Source organism: Oncorhynchus keta, chromosome 29, assembly GCF_023373465.1.
Source record: "Oncorhynchus keta strain PuntledgeMale-10-30-2019 chromosome 29, Oket_V2, whole genome shotgun sequence".
NCBI lineage: Eukaryota > Metazoa > Chordata > Actinopteri > Salmoniformes > Salmonidae > Oncorhynchus > Oncorhynchus keta.
Genome location: NC_068449.1, coordinates 15158631 through 15185153, shown reverse-complemented (window position 1 = coordinate 15185153; position 26523 = coordinate 15158631). Strand labels below are relative to the sequence as shown.

At 42.9% G+C, this 26523-nt stretch overlaps 1 protein-coding gene and 1 long non-coding RNA gene across 7 annotated transcripts in view; one reads left to right on the top strand and one right to left on the bottom strand.

Annotated features, from left to right (window-relative positions):
* LOC127913608 (uncharacterized) overlaps positions 1 to 4125 on the top strand; it is a 12006-nt gene extending 7881 nt beyond the window's left edge. Inside the window, exon 2 of the long non-coding RNA XR_008086160.1 lies at positions 3620 to 4125. This is a non-coding gene — a long non-coding RNA (uncharacterized LOC127913608). The remainder of the gene's footprint in view (positions 1 to 3619) is intronic.
* LOC118383037 (uncharacterized) lies at positions 2725 to 26523 on the bottom strand. 6 transcript variants are annotated; one of them, XR_008086159.1, is made up of 3 exons: positions 26259 to 26516; positions 24616 to 25569; positions 13452 to 13912 (listed from the first exon to the last, which is right to left on the bottom strand). XR_008086159.1 is itself a non-coding variant. In XM_052486097.1 (2 exons), exons 1-2 carry the CDS (start codon positions 26494 to 26496, stop codon positions 3847 to 3849), a joined length of 636 nt encoding a protein of 211 aa, XP_052342057.1. In that variant the 5' UTR covers positions 26497 to 26523; the 3' UTR covers positions 2725 to 3846. The 6 variants fall into 6 exon arrangements, 5 of the variants coding, with proteins under 5 accessions (XP_052342057.1, XP_035625561.2, XP_052342058.1 ...); XM_052486097.1 differs by lacking the exons at positions 13452 to 13912; positions 24616 to 25569 and adding an exon at positions 2725 to 4244 and having other exon boundaries at positions 26259 to 26523; XM_035769668.2 differs by lacking the exons at positions 13452 to 13912; positions 24616 to 25569; positions 26259 to 26516 and adding exons at positions 2725 to 4244; positions 4932 to 5085.

Here is a 26523-nt window from a genome sequence, read left to right as displayed (position 1 = left end):
GCAAACTGGATGCAGTCTATCACAGTGCCATCCGTTTTGTCACTAAAGCACCTTATACCACCCACCACTGCGACTTGTATGCTCTAGTCGGCTGGCCCTCACTACATATTCGTCGCCAGACCCTCTGGCTCCAGGTCATCTACAAGTCCATGCTAGGTAAAGCTCCGCCTTATCTCAGTTCACTGGTCACGATGGCAACTCCCATCTGTAGCACGCGCTCCAGCAGGTGTATCTCACTGATCATCCCTAAAGCCAACACCTCATTTGGCCGCCTTTCGTTCCAGTACTCTGCTGCCTGTGACTGGAACGAATTGCAAAAATCGCTGAAGTTGTGTTAATCTGCAAAATTGTATTATTCGCCTACCTCCTCATGCCTTTTGCACACATTGTATATAGACTGCCCATTTTTTCTACTGTGTTATTGACTTGTTAATTGTTTACTCCATGTGTAACTCTGTGTTGTCTGTTCACACTGCTATGCTTTATCTTGGCCAGGTCGCAGTTGCAAATGAGAACTTGTTCTCAACTAGCCTACCTGGTTAAATAAAGGTGAAATAAATTAACAATTAAAAATAAAAATACACCTGTTCTATTCGGCGCGTGTGACTAATAAAATGTGATTTGATTTGAAACTTCCACATGTACATTTTTGTACATATTTTTCATTGCCAGAGTAATCTAGTGAATTTCATTTGTCATTTTAGCTAAAATAGGGCTATCACCTCAGTACAAACTTATTAGGCTAGTTGATATCGCAGCCAGACACCATTACTGTGTAGATATGCCTATTTCTCACATCAATACAGACACAAGGGCTTATTTGTTGGAGGTAGCCCTATTCAGAAACAAGAGGTAGTCTCTAGTGGAGCCTTCAAAACAACTTGGAAGTCGGTAATCTCTGACTTCTGACAGTGCGTTCAAGACAACTGAGAACTCTGGATAAAAGCGAGCTCAGACTGGGATTTTTTGTTTTGAACGCTCATCCAACTGGGAATTCCAACTCAGAAACTCTGGCATCTTTCTCATACCTGATGTCATGATTTGACCTCGTTTTTTCCCACTTCACCGGATTAACAGACACAATCAGTCACCATGCAATCCTTTGGCTATATATTTCTGTGGAGATTTATTTTGGTGAAAAGCAGGGTTGGATTTCAGGGGGTATGTGAGGATATAGGCCTAACCCTTGTTATAGAGACGGGCAAAAAGCATGTGACTGACCAGCTCAAATCAGTCTTATGAAGCTAAATTTGAAATTGTTTTTTTACATTGGATAAAAGCAGAGACTCAGACCTACGAAATTGTATGTTATACACTGCATTTTGAGGAACAATGGGAAAGTAATTCTGCTTTGAAAGATGATAAACTTGTAAACTCACTTTTGAGAAAAGGGCCTTTGAAAGTTTAGGTATCTACTGATGAGCTCTCCTTTGTCTACACCCATTCAGCATTGTTCACACCCTCTTAAGCCAGCCCCCCCCAAAAAAAAAAACCTCTAAGGGTTCACATGTGAGATCATGGTCTAAACAGTGAGTAGTGTAGTAAATATTAAGACTAAAAGTGGTAGTAGCCTACAATAAGGAGCACTTCCAGGTAAACAGAAAGTGTCCAGATAAAAATATGTTATAAATGTTAGATGACACTTACCCAGACACACTTGTCTAAATTGATGGGTTGTGTGAAAGTAATGCTATAACCCCCAGCCACATCCAGTGGTGAAAAAAGTACTAAATGGTCATACTTGAGTAAAAGTATAAATAATTTAAAATGCCTTATATTAAACCAGACGGCACAATTGTATTCTTTTTTTTGTATATATATTTTTTACTTGACGGATAGCCAGGGGCACACTCAGACCCAGTCTGAGGCCCTGAGCAGGTTTTCATAAAGGATCTCTGTACTTTGCTCTGTTCATCTTTCCCTCGATCCTCACTAGTCTCCCAGTCAGTGCTGCTGAAAAACATCCCCACAGCCTGACGCTGCCACCACCATGCTTCACTATATGGATGGAGCCAGTGTTTCTCCAGATGTGACACTGCATTCAATCTTGGTTTCAGACCACAGAATCTTGTTTCCCATGGTCTGGATGTCTTTAGGTGCCTTTTGGCAAACTCCAAGAGGGCTGTCCTCAAAGCTCTAGGCATTTCCTTTAACCTCATGGCTTGGTTTTTGCTCTTACATGCAGTGAACTGTGGGAACTTGTGTGCCTTTTCCAAATAATGTCCAATCAATACCACAGGTGGACTCCCAAGTTGTAGAAACAGGATGCACCAGAGATCAATTGCAAATACTATAGCAAGGGATTTGTTGCAAAGGAAATGTTATAACCCGTTTTCACATCGTTGACAGTCAAACCAAAGTGTAGAGTATATTTATTTAATGAATTTTGTTTAAGTCAAGGGGTCTGAATACTTCCCAATGTTACACCTTGCCACAGAAGTTGGTATAAGTACCATTTGAAGACTGCATGGATTTCTGTGGTGACCAATTAACAGATTTTTCCCCAACAGTTCTAGCAAAAATTGCCCTTTGCTAAGCAGCCAATAGAAAACTCTGTAAGGCACACAATTGTTAACCAGTCATTTGAGAAAGACCTTCTGCATTGGATTTGTAAGACAGACGGAAAAGCCAATGAATGCCAAGCTTTGGAATTGACAGGATAAGTCAGTTATATTAAATGTCATATTTTATTGTACAAGGACATTAAATATTAATCATGACAAACACATTTCAAAGCTTTATTGAACCTGACATACAAAGAGATCTAAAAGCATCACTGACTTACATAAGTCACATGTTTACAATATAAAATTCAATAAGTTTATCACAAGTGTAGGCTACATCAAGCCTCTGACAAAGTATCCATTGCAGTTGCAGGATTAAGAATAGCACTGTTAAGGACACAAGTGCCACAGATCAGACAAATATAGGCTGTTATTTTCCAATGCACCTCAAACAGTTGCTGATTTCCCCAGGCACAGCCAGAATGTACACAAGTTAAACTCTGCCGTCTGAAATCAGGAACAGTGGGACCAAGTGAAGCAAAGGAGTAGGGGCGTTTCTTGAAATCAAGTTACACCCATTGACGCGCACCACTGGTCCGTGGCCATGTAGTTCACGTTGGGGACAACAGTATCTAAAGCAAACCCTTTACCTCATTCTCCTAACCTGGCACACCAAGTCACCTAACCGGCCACGTTAATTATCCTTACCTGCCATGTAAACAAATGTCAAGAAACGGTCTCAACACCAGAACGGACAAATTCAGGGTGTTTTACCAGGAAAAGCATGCACCAATATGCTTCTCCTGATACCCAGAAACCCCATGAATTGCGGTCTGCAATTACACAATATTGAGTCAAAGAATAGAGTTTAATAGAGCCTCATGGCCTGCCTCCATGGAGGCAACAGCCAGGTCACTAAAGAACCACTGCAAAATTAGACATCTTTCCAGGTAAGCAGGATGTCAGGAGATTACTTCAAAATTGGCCACAAGGGGCAACGGTGAGCACTATTACCATGAATTAGTCATGTGTTCAATCCCAGTGCCAGGCACTTTAAATGACTTAATCCTATCCCAAACCTTACCCATTTGTGAATTAATGCCTAAACCGTAAAGGTATATGGACAAATGTTCCATTCTGCAGTGAGACAGCTTGTTGCCAAGCCATGGGCTTGTCCAGTGAGCAGAGTGTAGGCCTACGGTTTGAAGCAGCCAGGAGGAGCGAGCACAAAGAAAAGTGTTTTTGCCCGTGCCACCGAATCCCACAGCTTAGGTGCCAAATGGCTACCTTCCAAGAATTAATGTGCTCTTTGTAAAACATTTGCACATCTAGGCTGCCGATGTTAGTCTTGGCTTTTGTTCAGTACAGATGAACCCTCTAGAAGCAGCCCTGTAGGAGCGAGCCCACCACAGGGATGAGGAGCGTGAATGCACTGGACTGCAAGGTCACACTGGCTCCTTGAGGAATGGAGACGTTCGTGGTACTGGCATTCGTGGTACTGGCGTTCGTGGTACTGGCGTTCGTGGTACTGGCGTTCGTGGTACTGGCGTTCGTGGTACTGGCGTTCGTGGTACTGGCGTTCGTGGTACTGGCGTTCGTGGTACTGGCGTTCGTGGTACTGGCGTTCGTGGTACTGACGTTCGTGGTACTGACGTTCGTGGTACTGACGTTCGTGGTACTGACGTTGAGCATGGTCACATTCGTAGGAAGGGACTGTGTGGTAGTGTTTTGCGCATGGACCTAAAACAAGAGCAGAGGGGCACGTCACTGACTGGGCATTGGCCAGATGGGAGAAACATAAAAAGTTTTAAACATTTGACAATACATCTAATCACTTCCGTCCAACTCATTTCAAAGAGCAAAAACACATGCGTAAAGTTTAGATTTAGGCACACAGAAATGGGTGTGGCATAAGACAATCCTATGGCAATATGTTTTAACAATGTATTTAAATTAATACGCATGTTATTGGTGTTGAGAGGTATCACCTTTTGGGAAATGAGTTTCCCTAGTCTAGGCCTATAGGGTGACGGACAATATCCTGCAGTTCAATTTCGCAGGGGAGAGAAAATAGCTCTCAAATTACATAAACCTATCTGAAGTCATTTCACGTCAAGACTATCTGAAAGGAGGCATTACGGTGTCATGTCTCTTGACTCAAATTATGGCACACTAGTGCCAAATATTCTAAATGACTAACTGAAAACATCTGGAGGCCAATTACCCGCGCCAACATTAGTTTGTCAATGAGAAAATTGAACATTTAGATTGAAACCGTAAAAAAAAACCGGAATAGCCATTTTCAATGTTGCACCTGTTGAAATGCCTTTACTTTCCAGAATGGGTAGGTAGGTAACGTTATCCTTATGAAAACTGAGTAAACTTAAAATCAAACATGCAACGAGTTGTTAGAAGAAACGCTCTTACCTGTGATGAAAAAAGCATGGCAAGGAGAAGGAATCCAATGTAAACAGTCGTCATTTTGTTGGCTGTCTCTGTTCCAATTATGTACGGTGTGACTGCTTTGTCTATGGCTTTTCTCACTGCGAATGACTGCAGTATAAATGCAGGGGATTTTTATAACCCCACCGATTGTGACGTCGGGTCAACAGTGCGAATCCCCAAAACCAACTGCCTATCCAGTCTCCCTGTCCCCCTATCCATAGAGATAGATAGAGGACTCTAGTCCCCCAAGCGCTATTGAGGACTTTCACCATTTTTAAGTAGTCAACTGGGAGGGACATCCTATAGGTTATGGAAGGATCACAAAATTCTATACAGGTCGGCAGGCGGGATCAGCCAATAAATTACGCTCATCACTCGCCTGCTACCACCTGGTTACTCAACCCTGCACCTTAGAGGCTGCTGCCCTATAGACATGGAATCACTGGTCACTTAATAATGGAACACTAGTCACTTTAATAATGTTTACATACTGCTTTGCTAATTTCATGTGTATTTATTATATTCTACTGTATTTCAGTTAACGCCATTCCAACATTGCTCATCCTAATATTTATATATTTCTCAACTCTATTCTTTTGATTTGTGTGTGTTGTTGTGAATTGTTAGATATTACTGCACTGTTGGAGCTAGGAACACAACTTTTTCACTTGGCCTGCATTTTTTTATTTAACGGTCAGTGAATATTATAACAGGTTTATCATTTGAAAAGCTTGATACCATTATGGTCTCTCCTCCTCAGAGTTTATCACGGTTGTCCTCCCTGAATGTGATGGGGACATTTTCTACAATAGTAGGCCTATAGGTAGTCTAGCTTATTATGTTCAAAATAAAATATAATTTGCCTGATAAATGGCAACAACAAAAAATACTCTTATATCGACCTCTTCCGGTAAATATAAACTATTTACCACAATACTATTTCATTCATATGTCCTTTCAGTAGTGAATTGAAGAATGGTCAGATGACGTGAATGCTACGCTACAGGACTGTTTTGCTAGTGTTACCCTTTCTATGAGCTTATAATATAAACTACAACACGAAAGGTACTGTTTACTTTACTTTTAATCATGTCAGCACAAGTAACAGCCGTTTACAGCACTTTTTGTTCATTTTTCTTCCTCTCCCCAATTCACTTAATTAAACTATATTTCTTTATTACCCATGGGTTTCACCAGAGTACCCCCCTAGTGGCTGGAATACAACTGTATTAAGCCCCTTAAAACACCCCCCCCCTGCAAAAACTAAATGTTGGCCCAAATATTTCACTGGCCTCAAAAAAACACAGAGGATCTATGTTCTGGTCTTGAGAACACCAGGGAAAACTGGGCTAACAGCCATACAACTATATAGACATGCCCAGTTTACCTTTATGGGCAAAGACGCAACCCCCACTAAATATTATCACACTTGGATTAGTAAAGGTAAACAAGAAAATATATACACCTCTGAGCATCTCTAGTTTGTATCCTGATAAGAGCTTGGCAGCCTTAAAGTGTTATAGGTTAAATGTCTCTGGGCCTCCTCTGCCAGGCTGAACGGCGGGGCAAGGTCATGGGTGACCCCAATGAATCAGTGTCCACTTCGTCATGAGATGATTGAGTCTCTGAGCCTTCAGCTGTTTCCATATTTACTCCCTCCTCTCCGGGCTCTCCCTGAGGACTGGTTGGCACTCCTTCACAGTGAAGTTTCTATCAGTCTGACCACGTTTCTCAATATTATCTGATACTAGCTGTGTGCTACTCTGTCGGCTCTCTTCATCCCTACGTGGCCTGTTGATGACTACTGGATAAGAATCCTCATCTGAGCTCTCAGACTCAGCGCTCTCTGCATTTTGCTGATTTTGCAACAGTTCACTTTGTTGAGGTTGGTGATGATCCCCTTCCTCTTCATCAGAATCCTCTTCCAGGTCTTCTTCTTTGGGGGCGTGGCTTGCCTAAAGATGACCTGTTGGGGAGGGCTCACCCTCACCTCGTTGGGCATGTCCCCTTGAAGCGGTTGTTAGAGTGCGTGCGTGGTTGACTATGTAGCCCTCCAGTCGCTGTATCTGCCGTCGTGGATGCTGACATTACTATTACTTTAAATAATTAACAATAACAATTTATAGTAAGAGAAAAACAACAGACCATAATTCCTCTCAGGATAATTAACATTAGGCCTACCGATACACCAACTGGTAAGCTAATCACATAATGGTAAAAAATGGTAAGAGAACTAGTGAAGAAGGTTAACACTCTAGAAACAAATTACTTGTATTTACATATAACAATAGCAACAGGAATATTATAAACGTGAAATATGTGGTCAAAAGCAATGTTTCTCCCTGCAAAGGAAAAATGTTGTGGTCTCGGCCAAAGCCAACTGAAAACTAAGAAAAAAATGTTTTGTTTCTAATCTAACAATTGGCTGCCATGGGGAATAATCCAATACTAATTGGTAAAACATGAAAAACAACAGAGTTTACCGGAATCTCTAAATAAAAAATACTGGCAGATCAATCAATTATCCTTGTAGATCTAATTAAATTTAGCCCAATCGCTTGAATGCCCCTACAACTCATAATTACCAGTGGGTCTATCATCCCTGAGCCCCGACTTCTCCCACATGCTGACCACTGACATCACCTGTTAAGGAAATAACCTCGATAAAGGCATTTTCGGGGGAGCCAATATGGCGTCGCTGTGAGAGGGAGCATTTTCTCTATTGTCCAAGCAACTTTGAGGGTTAGGTGGTTAACAGTCTAATATTGGCTATCAATGTAGCAAGAAACTAACTATAACTTGTTTTAGCTACATTTGGCAAGTTTAGTTTGTTTTTGTCAAGTTGAATGGGAAGAACACGACAGAAAGACAATAGAAGACGGAATATCCAAGCCTCACAAAAGATGGCAGGCATGCTAGCTAGCTAGCTACGACAAGAGCCAGAGCTGTGATTGAGGATGATTTCCACTCAGTTTCCGATTCACCTGGGTCAATAGAAGAAATTAGAGGTTCTGAATTAAATTAAAAAAGGAAAATCACCTGGTCCTGATGGCCTGTCAGTTGAATTCTATAGACAGTTTTGGGAGTTGCTCGAAGACCCTAATTGTTATGTTTCAAGGTTGCATTGAAAATGGTGAATACTTATTTTCCACCATAATTTGCAAATAAATTCATAAAAAATCCTACAATGTGATTTTCTGGATTTTTTTTTCTCATTTTGTCTGTCATAGTTGAAGTGTACCTATAGATGAAAATGACAGGCCTCTCATCTTTTTAAGTGGGAGAACTTGCACAATTGGTGGCTGACTAAATACTTTTTTGCCCCACTGTACATATTACCTTAAATAACCGGTGCCCCTGCACAATGACCCTGTACCGGTACTCCCCTGTATATAGTCTCGCTATTGTTATTTTACTGCTACTCTTTAATTACTTGTTAGTTTTATTTCTTATTCTTATTCATATTTTTTTATTTTTTATGTCACTGCATTGTTGGTTAGGGGCTCGTAAGTAAGCGTTTCCCTGTAAGGTCTACCTACACCTACTGCCAAAGGGGGCGGAGTCGCAGTTTACTGCAGAGATAGCCTGCAAAGTAATGTCATACTTTCCAGGTCCATACCCAAACAGTTTGAACTACTAATTTTGAAAATTACTCTCTCCAGAAACAAGTCTCTCACTGTTGCCGCCTGCTACCGACCACCCTCAGCTCCCAGCTGTGCCCTGGACACCATTTGTGAATTGATCGCCCCCCATCTAGCTTCAGAGTTTGTTCTGTTAGGTGACCTAAACTGGGATATGCTTAACACCCCGGCAGTCCTACAATCTAAGCTAGATGCCCTCAATCTCACTCAAATCATCAAGGAACCCACCAGGTACAACCCTAACTCTGTAAACAAGGGCACCCTCATAGACGTCATCCTGACCAACTGGCCCTCCAAATATACCTCCGCTGTCTTCAACCAGGATCTCAGCGATCACTGCCTCATTGCCTGTATCCGCCACGGAGCCGCAGTCAAAAGACCACCCCTCATCTCTGTCAAACGCTCCCTAAAACACTTCTGTGAGCAGGCCTTTTTAATCGACCTGGCCCGGGTATCCTGGAAGGACATTGACCTCATCCCGTCAGTTGAGGATGCCTGGTCATTCTTTAAAAGTAACTTCCTCACCATTTTAGATAAGCATGCTCCGTTCAAAAAATGCAGAACCAAGAACAGATATAGCCCTTGGTTCACTCCAGACCTGACTGCCCTCGACCAGCACAAAAACATCCTGTGGCGGACTGCAATAGCATCGAATAGCCCCCGTGATATGCAACTGTTCAGGGAAGTCAGGAACCAATACACGCAGTCAGTCAGGAAAGCTAAGGCCAGCTTCTTCAGGCAGAAGTTTGCATCCTGTAGCTCCAACTCCAAAAAGTTCTGGGACACTGTGAAGTCCATGGAGAACAAGAGCACCTCCTCCCAGCTGCCCACTGCACTGAGGCTAGGAAACACGGTCTCCACCGATAAATCCATGATTATCGAAAACTTCAATAAGCACTTCTCAACGGCTGGCCATGCCTTCCGCCTGGCTACTCCAACCTCGGCCAACAGCTCCGCCCCCCCCCCCCCGCAGCTCCTCACCCAAGCCTCTCCAGGTTCTCCTTTACCCAAATCCAGATAGCAGATGTTCTGAAAGAGCTGCAAAACCTGGACCCGTACAAATCATCTGGGCTTGACAATCTGGACCCTCTATTTCTGAAACTATCTGCCGCCATTGTCGCAACCCCTATTACCAGCCTGTTCAACCTCTCTTTCATATCGTCTGAGATCCCCAAGGATTGGAAAGCTGCCGCAGTCATCCCCCTCTTCAAAGGGGGAGACACCCTGGACCCAAACTGTTATAGACCTATATCCATCCTGCCCTGCCTATCTAAGGTCTTCGAAAGCCAAGTCAACAAACAGGTCACTGACCATCTCGAATCCCACCGTACCTTCTCCGCTGTGCAATCTGGTTTCCGAGCCGGTCACGTGTGCACCTCAGCCACACTCAAGGTACTAAACGATATCATAACCGCCATCGATAAAAGACAGTACTGTGCAGCCGTCTTCATCGACCTCGCCAAGGCTTTCGACTCTGTCAATCACCATATTCTTATCGGCAGACTCAATAGCCTCGTTTTTCGGATGACTGCCTTGCCTGGTTCACCAATTACTTTGCGGACAGAGTTCAGTGTGTCAAATCGGAGGGCATGCTGTCCGGTCCTCTGGCAGTCTCTATGGGGGTGCCACAGGGTTCAATTCTCGGGCCGACTCTTTTCTCTGTATATATCAATGATGTTGCTGTTGCTGCGGGCGATTCCCTGATCCACCTCTACGCAGACGACACCATTCTATATACTTTCGGCCCGTCATTGGACACTGTGCTATCTAACCTCCAAACGAGCTTCAATGCCATACAGCACTCCTTCCGTGGCCTCCAACTGCTCTTAAACGCGAGTAAAACCAAATGCATGCTTTTCAACCGATCGCTGCCTGCACCCGCATGCCCGACTAGCATCACCACCCTGGATGGTTCCGACCTTGAATATGTGGACATCTATAAGTACCTAGGTTTCTGGCTAGACTGCAAACTCTCCTTCCAGACTCACATCAAACATCTCCAATCGAAAATCAAATCAAGAGTCGGCTTTCTATTCCGCAACAAAGCCTCCTTCACTCACGCTGCCAAGCTTACCCTAGTAAAACTGACTATCCTACCGATCCTCGACTTCGGCGATGTCATCTACAAAATGGCTTCCAACACTCTACTCAGCAAACTGGATGCAGTCTATCACAGTGCCATCCGTTTTGTCACTAAAGCACCTTATACCACCCACCACTGCGACTTGTATGCTCTAGTCGGCTGGCCCTCACTACATATTCGTCGCCAGACCCTCTGGCTCCAGGTCATCTACAAGTCCATGCTAGGTAAAGCTCCGCCTTATCTCAGTTCACTGGTCACGATGGCAACTCCCATCCGTAGCACGCGCTCCAGCAGGTGTATCTCACTGATCATCCCTAAAGCCAACACCTCATTTGGCCGCCTTTCGTTCCAGTACTCTGCTGCCTGTGACTGGAACGAATTGCAAAAATCGCTGAAGTTGTGTTAATCTGCAAAATTGTATTATTCGCCTACCTCCTCATGCCTTTTGCACACATTGTATATAGACTGCCCATTTTTTCTACTGTGTTATTGACTTGTTAATTGTTTACTCCATGTGTAACTCTGTGTTGTCTGTTCACACTGCTATGCTTTATCTTGGCCAGGTCGCAGTTGCAAATGAGAACTTGTTCTCAACTAGCCTACCTGGTTAAATAAAGGTGAAATAAATAAAAAATTAAAAATAAAAATACACCTGTTCTATTCGGCGCGTGTGACTAATAAAATGTGATTTGATTTGAAACTTCCACATGTACATTTTTGTACATATTTTTCATTGCCAGAGTAATCTAGTGAATTTCATTTGTCATTTTAGCTAAAATAGGGCTATCACCTCAGTACAAACTTATTAGGCTAGTTGATATCGCAGCCAGACACCATTACTGTGTAGATATGCCTATTTCTCACATCAATACAGACACAAGGGCTTATTTGTTGGAGGTAGCCCTATTCAGAAACAAGAGGTAGTCTCTAGTGGAGCCTTCAAAACAACTTGGAAGTCGGTAATCTCTGACTTCCGACAGTGCGTTCAAGACAACTGAGAACTCTGGATAAAAGCGAGCTCAGACTGGGATTTTTTGTTTTGAACGCTCATCCAACTGGGAATTCCAACTCAGAAACTCTGGCATCTTTCTCATACCTGATGTCATGATTTGACCTCGTTTTTCCCCACTTCACCGGATTAACAGACACAATCAGTCACCATGCAATCCTTTGGCTATATATTTCTGTGGAGATTTATTTTGGTGAAAAGCAGGGTTGGATTTCAGGGGTATGTGAGGATATAGGCCTAACCCTTGTTATAGAGACGGGCAAAAGCATGTGACTGACCAGCTCAAATCAGTCTTATGAAGCTAAATTTGAAATTGTTTTTTTACATTGGATAAAAGCAGAGACTCAGACCTACGAAATTGTATGTTATACACTGCATTTTGAGGAACAATGGGAAAGTAATTCTGCTTTGAAAGATGATAAACTTGTAAACTCACTTTTGAGAAAAGGGCCTTTGAAAGTTTAGGTATCTACTGATGAGCTCTCCTTTGTCTACACCCATTCAGCATTGTTCACACCCTCTTAAGCCAGCCCCCCCCAAAAAAAAAACCTCTAAGGGTTCACATGTGAGATCATGGTCTAAACAGTGAGTAGTGTAGTAAATATTAAGACTAAAAGTGGTAGTAGCCTACAATAAGGAGCACTTCCAGGTAAACAGAAAGTGTCCAGATAAAAATATGTTATAAATGTTAGATGACACTTACCCAGACACACTTGTCTAAATTGATGGGTTGTGTGAAAGTAATGCTATAACCCCCAGCCACATCCAGTGGTGAAAAAAGTACTAAATGGTCATACTTGAGTAAAAGTATAAATAATTTAAAATGCCTTATATTAAACCAGACGGCACAATTGTATTCTTTTTTTTGTATATATATTTTTTTACTTGACGGATAGCCAGGGGCACACTCAGACCCAGTCTGAGGCCCTGAGCAGGTTTTCATAAAGGATCTCTGTACTTTGCTCTGTTCATCTTTCCCTCGATCCTCACTAGTCTCCCAGTCAGTGCTGCTGAAAAACATCCCCACAGCCTGACGCTGCCACCACCATGCTTCACTATATGGATGGAGCCAGTGTTTCTCCAGATGTGACACTGCATTCAATCTTGGTTTCAGACCACAGAATCTTGTTTCCCATGGTCTGGATGTCTTTAGGTGCCTTTTGGCAAACTCCAAGAGGGCTGTCCTCAAAGCTCTAGGCATTTCCTTTAACCTCATGGCTTGGTTTTTGCTCTTACATGCAGTGAACTGTGGGAACTTGTGTGCCTTTTCCAAATAATGTCCAATCAATACCACAGGTGGACTCCCAAGTTGTAGAAACAGGATGCACCAGAGATCAATTGCAAATACTATAGCAAGGGATTTGTTGCAAAGGAAATGTTATAACCCGTTTTCACATCGTTGACAGTCAAACCAAAGTGTAGAGTATATTTATTTAATGAATTTTGTTTAAGTCAAGGGGTCTGAATACTTCCCAATGTTACACCTTGCCACAGAAGTTGGTATAAGTACCATTTGAAGACTGCGGTGACCAATTAACAGATTTTTCCCCAACAGTTCTAGCAAAAATTGCCCTTTGCTAAGCAGCCAATAGAAAACTCTGTAAGGCACACAATTGTTAACCAGTCATTTGAGAAAGACCTTCTGCATTGGATTTGTAAGACAGACGGAAAAGCCAATGAATGCCAAGCTTTGGAATTGACAGGATAAGTCAGTTATATTAAATGTCATATTTTATTGTACAAGGACATTAAATATTAATCATGACAAACACATTTCAAAGCTTTATTGAACCTGACATACAAAGAGATCTAAAAGCATCACTGACTTACATAAGTCACATGTTTACAATATAAAATTCAATAAGTTTATCACAAGTGTAGGCTACATCAAGCCTCTGACAAAGTATCCATTGCAGTTGCAGGATTAAGAATAGCACTGTTAAGGACACAAGTGCCACAGATCAGACAAATATAGGCTGTTATTTTCCAATGCACCTCAAACAGTTGCTGATTTCCCCAGGCACAGCCAGAATGTACACAAGTTAAACTCTGCCGTCTGAAATCAGGAACAGTGGGACCAAGTGAAGCAAAGGAGTAGGGGCGTTTCTTGAAATCAAGTTACACCCATTGACGCGCACCACTGGTCCGTGGCCATGTAGTTCACGTTGGGGACAACAGTATCTAAAGCAAACCCTTTACCTCATTCTCCTAACCTGGCACACCAAGTCACCTAAACGGCCACGTTAATTATCCTTACCTGCCATGTAAACAAATGTCAAGAAACGGTCTCAACACCAGAACGGACAAATTCAGGGTGTTTTACCAGGAAAAGCATGCACCAATATGCTTCTCCTGATACCCAGAAACCCCATGAATTGCGGTCTGCAATTACACAATATTGAGTCAAAGAATAGAGTTTAATAGAGCCTCATGGCCTGCCTCCATGGAGGCAACAGCCAGGTCACTAAAGAACCACTGCAAAATTAGACATCTTTCCAGGTAAGCAGGATGTCAGGAGATTACTTCAAAATTGGCCACAAGGGGCAACGGTGAGCACTATTACCATGAATTAGTCATGTGTTCAATCCCAGTGCCAGGCACTTTAAATGACTTAATCCTATCCCAAACCTTACCCATTTGTGAATTAATGCCTAAACCGTAAAGGTATATGGACAAATGTTCCATTCTGCAGTGAGACAGCTTGTTGCCAAGCCACGGGCTTGTCCAGTGAGCAGAGTGTAGGCCTACGGTTTGAAGCAGCCAGGAGGAGCGAGCACAAAGAAAAGTGTTTTTGCCCGTGCCACCGAATCCCACAGCTTAGGTGCCAAATGGCTACCTTCCAAGAATTAATGTGCTCTTTGTAAAACATTTGCACATCTAGGCTGCCGATGTTAGTCTTGGCTTTTGTTCAGTACAGATGAACCCTCTAGAAGCAGCCCTGTAGGAGCGAGCCCACCACAGGGATGAGGAGCGTGAATGCACTGGACTGCAAGGTCACACTGGCTCCTTGAGGAATGGAGACGTTCGTGGTACTGGCATTCGTGGTACTGGCGTTCGTGGTACTGGCGTTCGTGGTACTGGCGTTCGTGGTACTGGCGTTCGTGGTACTGGCGTTCGTGGTACTGGCGTTCGTGGTACTGGCGTTCGTGGTACTGGCGTTCGTGGTACTGACGTTCGTGGTACTGACGTTCGTGGTACTGACGTTGAGCATGGTCACATTCGTAGGAAGGGACTGTGTGGTAGTGTTTTGCGCATGGACCTAAAACAAGAGCAGAGGGGCACGTCACTGACTGGGCATTGGCCAGATGGGAGAAACATAAAAAGTTTTAAACATTTGACAATACATCTAATCACTTCCGTCCAACTCATTTCAAAGAGCAAAAACACATGCGTAAAGTTTAGATTTAGGCACACAGAAATGGGTGTGGCATAAGACAATCCTATGGCAATATGTTTTAACAATGTATTTAAATTAATACGCATGTTATTGGTGTTGAGAGGTATCACCTTTTGGGAAATGAGTTTCCCTAGTCTAGGCCTATAGGGTGACGGACAATATCCTGCAGTTCAATTTCGCAGGGGAGAGAAAATAGCTCTCAAATTACATAAACCTATCTGAAGTCATTTCACGTCAAGACTATCTGAAAGGAGGCATTACGGTGTCATGTCTCTTGACTCAAATTATGGCACACTAGTGCCAAATATTCTAAATGACTAACTGAAAACATCTGGAGGCCAATTACCCGCGCCAACATTAGTTTGTCAATGAGAAAATTGAACATTTAGATTGAAACCGTAAAAAAAAAAACCGGAATAGCCATTTACAATGTTGCACCTGTTGAAATGCCTTTACTTTCCAGAATGGGTAGGTAGGTAACGTTATCCTTATGAAAACTGAGTAAACTTAAAATCAAACATGCAACGAGTTGTTAGAAGAAACGCTCTTACCTGTGATGAAAAAAGCATGGCAAGGAGAAGGAATCCAATGTAAACAGTCGTCATTTTGTTGGCTGTCTCTGTTCCAATTATGTACGGTGTGACTGCTTTGTCTATGGCTTTTCTCACTGCGAATGACTGCAGTATAAATGCAGGGGATTTTTATAACCCCACCGATTGTGACGTCGGGTCAACAGTGCGAATCCCCAAAACCAACTGCCTATCCAGTCTCCCTGTCCCCCTATCCATAGAGATAGATAGAGGACTCTAGTCCCCCAAGCGCTATTGAGGACTTTCACCATTTTTAAGTAGTCAACTGGGAGGGACATCCTATAGGTTATGGAAGGATCACAAAATTCTATACAGGTCGGCAGGCGGGATCAGCCAATAAATTACGCTCATCACTCGCCTGCTACCACCTGGTTACTCAACCCTGCACCTTAGAGGCTGCTGCCCTATAGACATGGAATCACTGGTCACTTAATAATGGAACACTAGTCACTTTAATAATGTTTACATACTGCTTTGCTAATTTCATGTGTATTTATTATATTCTACTGTATTTCAGTTAACGCCATTCCAACATTGCTCATCCTAATATTTATATATTTCTCAACTCTATTCTTTTGATTTGTGTGTGTTGTTGTGAATTGTTAGATATTACTGCACTGTTGGAGCTAGGAACACAACTTTTTCACTTGGCCTGCATTTTTTTATTTAACGGTCAGTGAATATTATAACAGGTTTATCATTTGAAAAGCTTGATACCATTATGGTCTCTCCTCCTCAGAGTTTATCACGGTTGTCCTCCCTGAATGTGATGGGGACATTTTCTACAATAGTAGGCCTATAGGTAGTCTAGCTTATTATGTTCAAAATAAAATATAATTTGCCTGATAAATGGCAACAACAAAAATACTCTTATATCGACCTCTTCCGGTAAATATAAACTATTTACCACAATACTATTTCATTCATATGTCCTTTCAGTAGTGAATTGAAGAATGGTCAGATGACGTGAATGCTACGCTACAGGACTGTTTTGCTAGTGTTACCCTTTCTATGAGCTTATAATATAAACTACAACACGAAAGGTACTGTTTACTTTACTTTTAATCATGTCAGCACAAGTAACAGCCGTTTACAGCACTTTTTGTTCATTTTTCTTCCTCTCCCCAATTCACTTAATTAAACTATATTTCTTTATTACCCATGGGTTTCACCAGAGTACCCCCTAGTGGCTGGAATACAACTGTATTAAGCCCCTTAAAACACCCCCCCTGCAAAAACTAAATGTTGGCCCAAATATTTCACTGGCCTCAAAAAAACACAGAGGATCTATGTTCTGGTCTTGAGAACACCAGGGAAAACTGGGCTAACAGCCATACAACTATATAGACATGCCCAGTTTACCTTTATGGGCAAAGACGCAACCCCCACTAAATATTATCACACTTGGATTAGTAAAGGTAAACAAGAAAATATATACACCTCTGAGCATCTCTAGTTTGTATCCTGATAAGAGCTTGGCAGCCTTAAAGTGTTATAGGTTAAATGTCTCTGGGCCTCCTCTGCCAGGCTGAACGGCGGGGCAAGGTCATGGGTGACCCCAATGAATCAGTGTCCACTTCGTCATGAGATGATTGAGTCTCTGAGCCTTCAGCTGTTTCCATATTTACTCCCTCCTCTCCGGGCTCTCCCTGAGGACTGGTTGGCACTCCTTCACAGTGAAGTTTCTATCAGTCTGACCACGTTTCTCAATATTATCTGATACTAGCTGTGTGCTACTCTGTCGGCTCTCTTCATCCCTACGTGGCCTGTTGATGACTACTGGATAAGAATCCTCATCTGAGCTCTCAGACTCAGCGCTCTCTGCATTTTGCTGATTTTGCAACAGTTCACTTTGTTGAGGTTGGTGATGATCCCCTTCCTCTTCATCAGAATCCTCTTCCAGGTCTTCTTCTTTGGGGGCGTGGCTTGCCTAAAGATGACCTGTTGGGGAGGGCTCACCCTCACCTCGTTGGGCATGTCCCCTTGAAGCGGTTGTTAGAGTGCGTGCGTGGTTGACTATGTAGCCCTCCAGTCGCTGTATCTGCCGTCGTGGATGCTGACATTACTATTACTTTAAATAATTAACAATAACAATTTATAGTAAGAGAAAACAACAGACCATAATTCCTCTCAGGATAATTAACATTAGGCCTACCGATACACCAACTGGTAAGCTAATCACATAATGGTAAAAAATGGTAAGAGAACTAGTGAAGAAGGTTAACACTCTAGAAACAAATTACTTGTATTTACATATAACAATAGCAACAGGAATATTATAAACGTGAAATATGTGGTCAAAAGCAATGTTTCTCCCTGCAAAGGAAAAATGTTGTGGTCTCGGCCAAAGCCAACTGAAAACTAAGAAAAAAATGTTTTGTTTCTAATCTAACAATTGGCTGCCATGGGGAATAATCCAATACTAATTGGTAAAACATGAAAAACAACAGAGTTTACCGGAATCTCTAAATAAAAAATACTGGCAGATCAATCAATTATCCTTGTAGATCTAATTAAATTTAGCCCAATCGCTTGAATGCCCCTACAACTCATAATTACCAGTGGGTCTATCATCCCTGAGCCCCGACTTCTCCCACATGCTGACCACTGACATCACCTGTTAAGGAAATAACCTCGATAAAGGCATTTTCGGGGGAGCCAAGATGGCGTCGCTGTGAGAGGGAGCATTTTCTCTATTGTCCAAGCAACTTTGAGGGTTAGGTGGTTAACAGTCTAATATTGGCTATCAATGTAGCAAGAAACTAACTATAACTTGTTTTAGCTACATTTGGCAAGTTTAGTTTGTTTTTGTCAAGTTGAATGGGAAGAACACGACAGAAAGACAATAGAAGACGGAATATCCAAGCCTCACAAAAGATGGCAGGCATGCTAGCTAGCTAGCTACGACAAGAGCCAGAGCTGTGATTGAGGATGATTTCCACTCAGTTTCCGATTCACCTGGGTCAATAGAAGAAATTAGAGGTTCTGAATTAAATTAAAAAAGGAAAATCACCTGGTCCTGATGGCCTGTCAGTTGAATTCTATAGACAGTTTTGGGAGTTGCTCGAAGACCCTAATTGTTATGTTTCAAGGTTGCATTGAAAATGGTGAATACTTATTTTCCACCATAATTTGCAAATAAATTCATAAAAATCCTACAATGTGATTTTCTGGATTTTTTTTTTCTCATTTTGTCTGTCATAGTTGAAGTGTACCTATAGATGAAAATGACAGGCCTCTCATCTTTTTAAGTGGGAGAACTTGCACAATTGGTGGCTGACTAAATACTTTTTTGCCCCACTGTACATATTACCTTAACTAACCGGTGCCCCTGCACAATGACCCTGTACCGGTACTCCCTGTATATAGTCTCGCTATTGTTATTTTACTGCTACTCTTTAATTACTTGTTAGTTTTATTTCTTATTCTTATTCATATTTTTTTATTTTTTATGTTACTGCATTGTTGGTTAGGGGCTCGTAAGTAAGCGTTTCCCTGTAAGGTCTACCTACACCTACTGCCAAAGGGGGCGGAGTCGCAGTCTACTGCAGAGATAGCCTGCAAAGTAATGTCATACTTTCCAGGTCCATACCCAAACAGTTTGAACTACTAATTTTGAAAATTACTCTCTCCAGAAACAAGTCTCTCACTGTTGCCGCCTGCTACCGACCACCCTCAGCTCCCAGCTGTGCCCTGGACACCATTTGTGAATTGATCGCCCCCCATCTAGCTTCAGAGTTTGTTCTGTTAGGTGACCTAAACTGGGATATGCTTAACACCCCGGCAGTCCTACAATCTAAGCTAGATGCCCTCAATCTCACTCAAATCATCAAGGAACCCACCAGGTACAACCCTAACTCTGTAAACAAGGGCACCCTCATAGACGTCATCCTGACCAACTGGCCCTCCAAATATACCTCCGCTGTCTTCAACCAGGATCTCAGCGATCACTGCCTCATTGCCTGTATCCGCCACGGAGCCGCAGTCAAACGACCACCCCTCATCACTGTCAAACGCTCCCTAAAACACTTCTGTGAGCAGGCCTTTTTAATCGACCTGGCCCGGGTATCCTGGAAGGACATTGACCTCATCCCGTCAGTTGAGGATGCCTGGTCATTCTTTAAAAGTAACTTCCTCACCATTTTAGATAAGCATGCGCCGTTCAAAAAATGCAGAACCAAGAACAGATATAGCCCTTGGTTCACTCCAGACCTGACTGCCCTCGACCAGCACAAAAACATCCTGTGGCGGACTGCAATAGCATCGAATAGCCCCGTGATATGCAACTGTTCAGGGAAGTCAGGAACCAATACACGCAGTCAGTCAGGAAAGCTAAGGCCAGCTTCTTCAGGCAGAAGTTTGCATCCTGTAGCTCCAACTCCAAAAAGTTCTGGGACACTGTGAAGTCCATGGAGAACAAGAGCACCTCCTCCCAGCTGCCCACTGCACTGAGGCTAGGAAACACGGTCTCCACCGATAAATCCATGATTATCGAAAACTTCAATAAGCACTTCTCAACGGCTGGCCATGCCTTCCGCCTGGCTACTCCAACCTCGGCCAACAGCTCCGCCCCCCGCAGCTCCTCACCCAAGCCTCTCCAGGTTCTCCTTTACCCAAATCCAGATAGCAGATGTTCTGAAAGAGCTGCAAAACCTGGACCCGTACAAATCAGCTGGGCTTGACAATCTGGACCCTCTATTTCTGAAACTATCTGCCGCCATTGTCGCAACCCCTATTACCAGCCTGTTCAACCTCTCTTTCATATCGTCTGAGATCCCCAAGGATTGGAAAGCTGCCGCAGTCATCCCCCTCTTCAAAGGGGGAGACACCCTGGACCCAAACTGTTATAGACCTATATCCATCCTGCCCTGCCTATCTAAGGTCTTCGAAAGCCAAGTCAACAAACAGGTCACTGACCATCTCGAATCCCACCGTACCTTCTCCGCTGTGCAATCTGGTTTCCGAGCCGGTCACGTGTGCACCTCAGCCACACTCAAGGTACTAAACGATATCATAACCGCCATCGATAAAAGACAGTACTGTGCAGCCGTCTTCATCGACCTCGCCAAGGCTTTCGACTCTGTCAATCACCATATTCTTATCGGCAGACTCAATAGCCTCGGTTTTTCGGATGACTGCCTTGCCTGGTTCACCAATTACTTTGCGGACAGAGTTCAGTGTGTCAAATCGGAGGGCATGCTGTCCGGTCCTCTGGCAGTCTCTATGGGGGTGCCACAGGGTTCAATTCTCGGGCCGACTCTTTTCTCTGTATATATCAATGATGTTGCTCTTGCTGCGGGCGATTCCCTGATCCACCTCTACGCAGACGACACCATTCTATATACTTTCGGCCCGTCATTGGACACTGTGCTATCTAACCTCCAAACGAGCTTCAATGCCATACAGCACTCCTTCCGTGGCCTCCAACTGCTCTTAAACGCGAGTAAAACCAAATGCATGCTTTTCAACCGATCGCTGCCTGCACCCGCATGCCCGACTAGCATCACCACCCTGGATGGTTCCGACCTTGAATATGTGGACATCTATAAGTACCTAGGTGTCTGGCTAGACTGCAAACTCTCCTTCCAGACTCACATCAAACATCTCCAATCGAAAATCAAATCAAGAGTCGGCTTTCTATTCCGCAACAAAGCCTCCTTCACTCACGCTGCCAAGCTTACCCTAGTAAAACTGACTATCCTACCGATCCTCGACTTCGGCGATGTCATCTACAAAATGGCTTCCAACACTCTACTCAGCAAACTGGATGCAGTCTATCACAGTGCCATCCGTTTTGTCACTAAAGCACCTTATACCACCCACCACTGCGACTTGTATGCTCTAGTCGGCTGGCCCTCACTACATATTCGTCGCCAGACCCTCTGGCTCCAGGTCATCTACAAGTCCATGCTAGGTAAAGCTCCGCCTTATCTCAGTTCACTGGTCACGATGGCAACTCCCATCCGTAGCACGCGCTCCAGCAGGTGTATCTCACTGATCATCCCTAAAGCCAACACCTCATTTGGCCGCCTTTCGTTCCAGTACTCTGCTGCCTGTGACTGGAACGAATTGCAAAAATCGCTGAAGTTGTGTTAATCTGCAAAATTGTATTATTCGCCTACCTCCTCATGCCTTTTGCACACATTGTATATAGACTGCCCATTTTTTCTACTGTGTTATTGACTTGTTAATTGTTTACTCCATGTGTAACTCTGTGTTGTCTGTTCACACTGCTATGCTTTATCTTGGCCAGGTCGCAGTTGCAAATGAGAACTTGTTCTCAACTAGCCTACCTGGTTAAATAAAGGTGAAATAAATTAAAAATTAAAAATAAAAATACACCTGTTCTATTCGGCGCGTGTGACTAATAAAATGTGATTTGATTTGAAACTTCCACATGTACATTTTTGTACATATTTTTCATTGCCAGAGTAATCTAGTGAATTTCATTTGTCATTTTAGCTAAAATAGGGCTATCACCTCAGTACAAACTTATTAGGCTAGTTGATATCGCAGCCAGACACCATTACTGTGTAGATATGCCTATTTCTCACATCAATACAGACACAAGGGCTTATTTGTTGGAGGTAGCCCTATTCAGAAACAAGAGGTAGTCTCTAGTGGAGCCTTCAAAACAACTTGGAAGTCGGTAATCTCTGACTTCCGACAGTGCGTTCAAGACAACTGAGAACTCTGGATAAAAGCGAGCTCAGACTGGGATTTTTTGTTTTGAACGCTCATCCAACTGGGAATTCCAACTCAGAAACTCTGGCATCTTTCTCATACCTGATGTCATGATTTGACCTCGTTTTTTCCCCACTTCACCGGATTAACAGACACAATCAGTCACCATGCAATCCTTTGGCTATATATTTCTGTGGAGATTTATTTTGGTGAAAAGCAGGGTTGGATTTCAGGGGGTATGTGAGGATATAGGCCTAACCCTTGTTATAGAGACGGGCAAAAAGCATGTGACTGACCAGCTCAAATCAGTCTTATGAAGCTAAATTTGAAATTGTTTTTTTTACATTGGATAAAAGCAGAGACTCAGACCTACGAAATTGTATGTTATACACTGCATTTTGAGGAACAATGGGAAAGTAATTCTGCTTTGAAAGATGATAAACTTGTAAACTCACTTTTGAGAAAAGGGCCTTTGAAAGTTTAGGTATCTACTGATGAGCTCTCCTTTGTCTACACCCATTCAGCATTGTTCACACCCTCTTAAGCCAGCCCCCCCCCCCAAAAAAAAACCTCTAAGGGTTCACATGTGAGATCATGGTCTAAACAGTGAGTAGTGTAGTAAATATTAAGACTAAAAGTGGTAGTAGCCTACAATAAGGAGCACTTCCAGGTAAACAGAAAGTGTCCAGATAAAAATATGTTATAAATGTTAGATGACACTTACCCAGACACACTTGTCTAAATTGATGGGTTGTGTGAAAGTAATGCTATAACCCCCAGCCACATCCAGTGGTGAAAAAAGTACTAAATGGTCATACTTGAGTAAAAGTATAAATAATTTCAAATGCCTTATATTAAACCAGACGGCACAATTGTATTCTTTTTTTTGTATATATATTTTTTACTTGACGGATAGCCAGGGGCACACTCAGACCCAGTCTGAGGCCCTGAGCAGGTTTTCATAAAGGATCTCTGTACTTTGCTCTGTTCATCTTTCCCTCGATCCTCACTAGTCTCCCAGTCAGTGCTGCTGAAAAACATCCCCACAGCCTGACGCTGCCACCACCATGCTTCACTATATGGATGGAGCCAGTGTTTCTCCAGATGTGACACTGCATTCAATCTTGGTTTCAGACCACAGAATCTTGTTTCCCATGGTCTGGATGTCTTTAGGTGCCTTTTGGCAAACTCCAAGAGGGCTGTCCTCAAAGCTCTAGGCATTTCCTTTAACCTCATGGCTTGGTTTTTGCTCTTACATGCAGTGAACTGTGGGAACTTGTGTGCCTTTTCCAAATAATGTCCAATCAATACCACAGGTGGACTCCCAAGTTGTAGAAACAGGATGCACCAGAGATCAATTGCAAATACTATAGCAAGGGATTTGTTGCAAAGGAAATGTTATAACCCGTTTTCACATCGTTGACAGTCAAACCAAAGTGTAGAGTATATTTATTTAATGAATTTTGTTTAAGTCAAGGGGTCTGAATACTTCCCAATGTTACGCCTTGCCACAGAAGTTGGTATAAGTACCATTTGAAGACTGCATGGATTTCTGTGGTGACCAATTAACAGATTTTTCCCCAACAGTTCTAGCAAAAATTGCCCTTTGCTAAGCAGCCAATAGAAAACTCTGTAAGGCACACAATTGTTAACCAGTCATTTGAGAAAGACCTTCTGCATTGGATTTGTAAGACAGACGGAAAAGCCAATGAATGCCAAGCTTTGGAATTGACAGGATAAGTCAGTTATATTAAATGTCATATTTTATTGTACAAGGACATTAAATATTAATCATGACAAACACATTTCAAAGCTTTATTGAACCTGACATACAAAGAGATCTAAAAGCATCACTGACTTACATAAGTCACATGTTTACAATATAAAATTCAATAAGTTTATCACAAGTGTAGGCTACATCAAGCCTCTGACAAAGTATCCATTGCAGTTGCAGGATTAAGAATAGCACTGTTAAGGACACAAGTGCCACAGATCAGACAAATATAGGCTGTTATTTTCCAATGCACCTCAAACAGTTGCTGATTTCCCCAGGCACAGCCAGAATGTACACAAGTTAAACTCTGCCGTCTGAAATCAGGAACAGTGGGACCAAGTGAAGCAAAGGAGTAGGGGCGTTTCTTGAAATCAAGTTACACCCATTGACGCGCACCACTGGTCCGTGGCCATGTAGTTCACGTTGGGGACAACAGTATCTAAAGCAAACCCTTTACCCCATTCTCCTAACCTGGCACACCAAGTCACCTAACCGGCCACGTTAATTATCCTTACCTGCCATGTAAACAAATGTCAAGAAACGGTCTCAACACCAGAACGGACAAATTCAGGGTGTTTTACCAGGAAAAGCATGCACCAATATGCTTCTCCTGATACCCAGAAACCCCATGAATTGCGGTCTGCAATTACACAATATTGAGTCAAAGAATAGAGTTTAATAGAGCCTCATGGCCTGCCTCCATGGAGGCAACAGCCAGGTCACTAAAGAACCACTGCAAAATTAGACATCTTTCCAGGTAAGCAGGATGTCAGGAGATTACTTCAAAATTGGCCACAAGGGGCAACGGTGAGCACTATTACCATGAATTAGTCATGTGTTCAATCCCAGTGCCAGGCACTTTAAATGACTTAATCCTATCCCAAACCTTACCCATTTGTGAATTAATGCCTAAACCGTAAAGGTATATGGACAAATGTTCCATTCTGCAGTGAGACAGCTTGTTGCCAAGCCATGGGCTTGTCCAGTGAGCAGAGTGTAGGCCTACGGTTTGAAGCAGCCAGGAGGAGCGAGCACAAAGAAAAGTGTTTTTGCCCGTGCCACCGAATCCCACAGCTTAGGTGCCAAATGGCTACCTTCCAAGAATTAATGTGCTCTTTGTAAAACATTTGCACATCTAGGCTGCCGATGTTAGTCTTGGCTTTTGTTCAGTACAGATGAACCCTCTAGAAGCAGCCCTGTAGGAGCGAGCCCACCACAGGGATGAGGAGCGTGAATGCACTGGACTGCAAGGTCACACTGGCTCCTTGAGGAATGGAGACGTTCGTGGTACTGGCGTTCGTGGTACTGGCGTTCGTGGTACTGGCGTTCGTGGTACTGACGTTCGTGGTACTGACGTTCGTGGTACTGACGTTCGTGGTACTGACGTTGAGCATGGTCACATTCGTAGGAAGGGACTGTGTGGTAGTGTTTTGCGCATGGACCTAAAACAAGAGCAGAGGGGCACGTCACTGACTGGGCATTGGCCAGATGGGAGAAACATAAAAAGTTTTAAACATTTGACAATACATCTAATCACTTCCGTCCAACTCATTTCAAAGAGCAAAAACACATGCGTAAAGTTTAGATTTAGGCACACAGAAATGGGTGTGGCATAAGACAATCCTATGGCAATATGTTTTAACAATGTATTTAAATTAATACGCATGTTATTGGTGTTGAGAGGTATCACCTTTTGGGAAATGAGTTTCCCTAGTCTAGGCCTATAGGGTGACGGACAATATCCTGCAGTTCAATTTCGCAGGGGAGAGAAAATAGCTCTCAAATTACATAAACCTATCTGAAGTCATTTCACGTCAAGACTATCTGAAAGGAGGCATTACGGTGTCATGTCTCTTGACTCAAATTATGGCACACTAGTGCCAAATATTCTAAATGACTAACTGAAAACATCTGGAGGCCAATTACCCGCGCCAACATTAGTTTGTCAATGAGAAAATTGAACATTTAGATTGAAACCGTAAAAAAAAAAACCGGAATAGCCATTTTCAATGTTGCACCTGTTGAAATGCCTTTACTTTCCAGAATGGGTAGGTAGGTAACGTTATCCTTATGAAAACTGAGTAAACTTAAAATCAAACATGCAACGAGTTGTTAGAAGAAACGCTCTTACCTGTGATGAAAAAAGCATGGCAAGGAGAAGGAATCCAATGTAAACAGTCGTCATTTTGTTGGCTGTCTCTGTTCCAATTATGTACGGTGTGACTGCTTTGTCTATGGCTTTTCTCACTGCGAATGACTGCAGTATAAATGCAGGGGATTTTTATAACCCCCACCGATTGTGACGTCGGGTCAACAGTGCGAATCCCCAAAACCAACTGCCTATCCAGTCTCCCTGTCCCCCTATCCATAGAGATAGATAGAGGACTCTAGTCCCC

Excerpts from the sequence above, each read along its gene's own strand:
- LOC118383037 (XM_052486097.1), bottom strand. The coding sequence starts at position 26,496 with ATGGATAGGGGGACAGGGAGACTGGATAGGCAGTTGGTTTTGGGGATT. Across the intron at positions 4,245-26,258 it reads CCATGCTTTTTTCATCACAG|GTCCATGCGCAAAACACTAC; the intron begins GTAAGAGCGTTT and ends CTCTTGTTTTAG.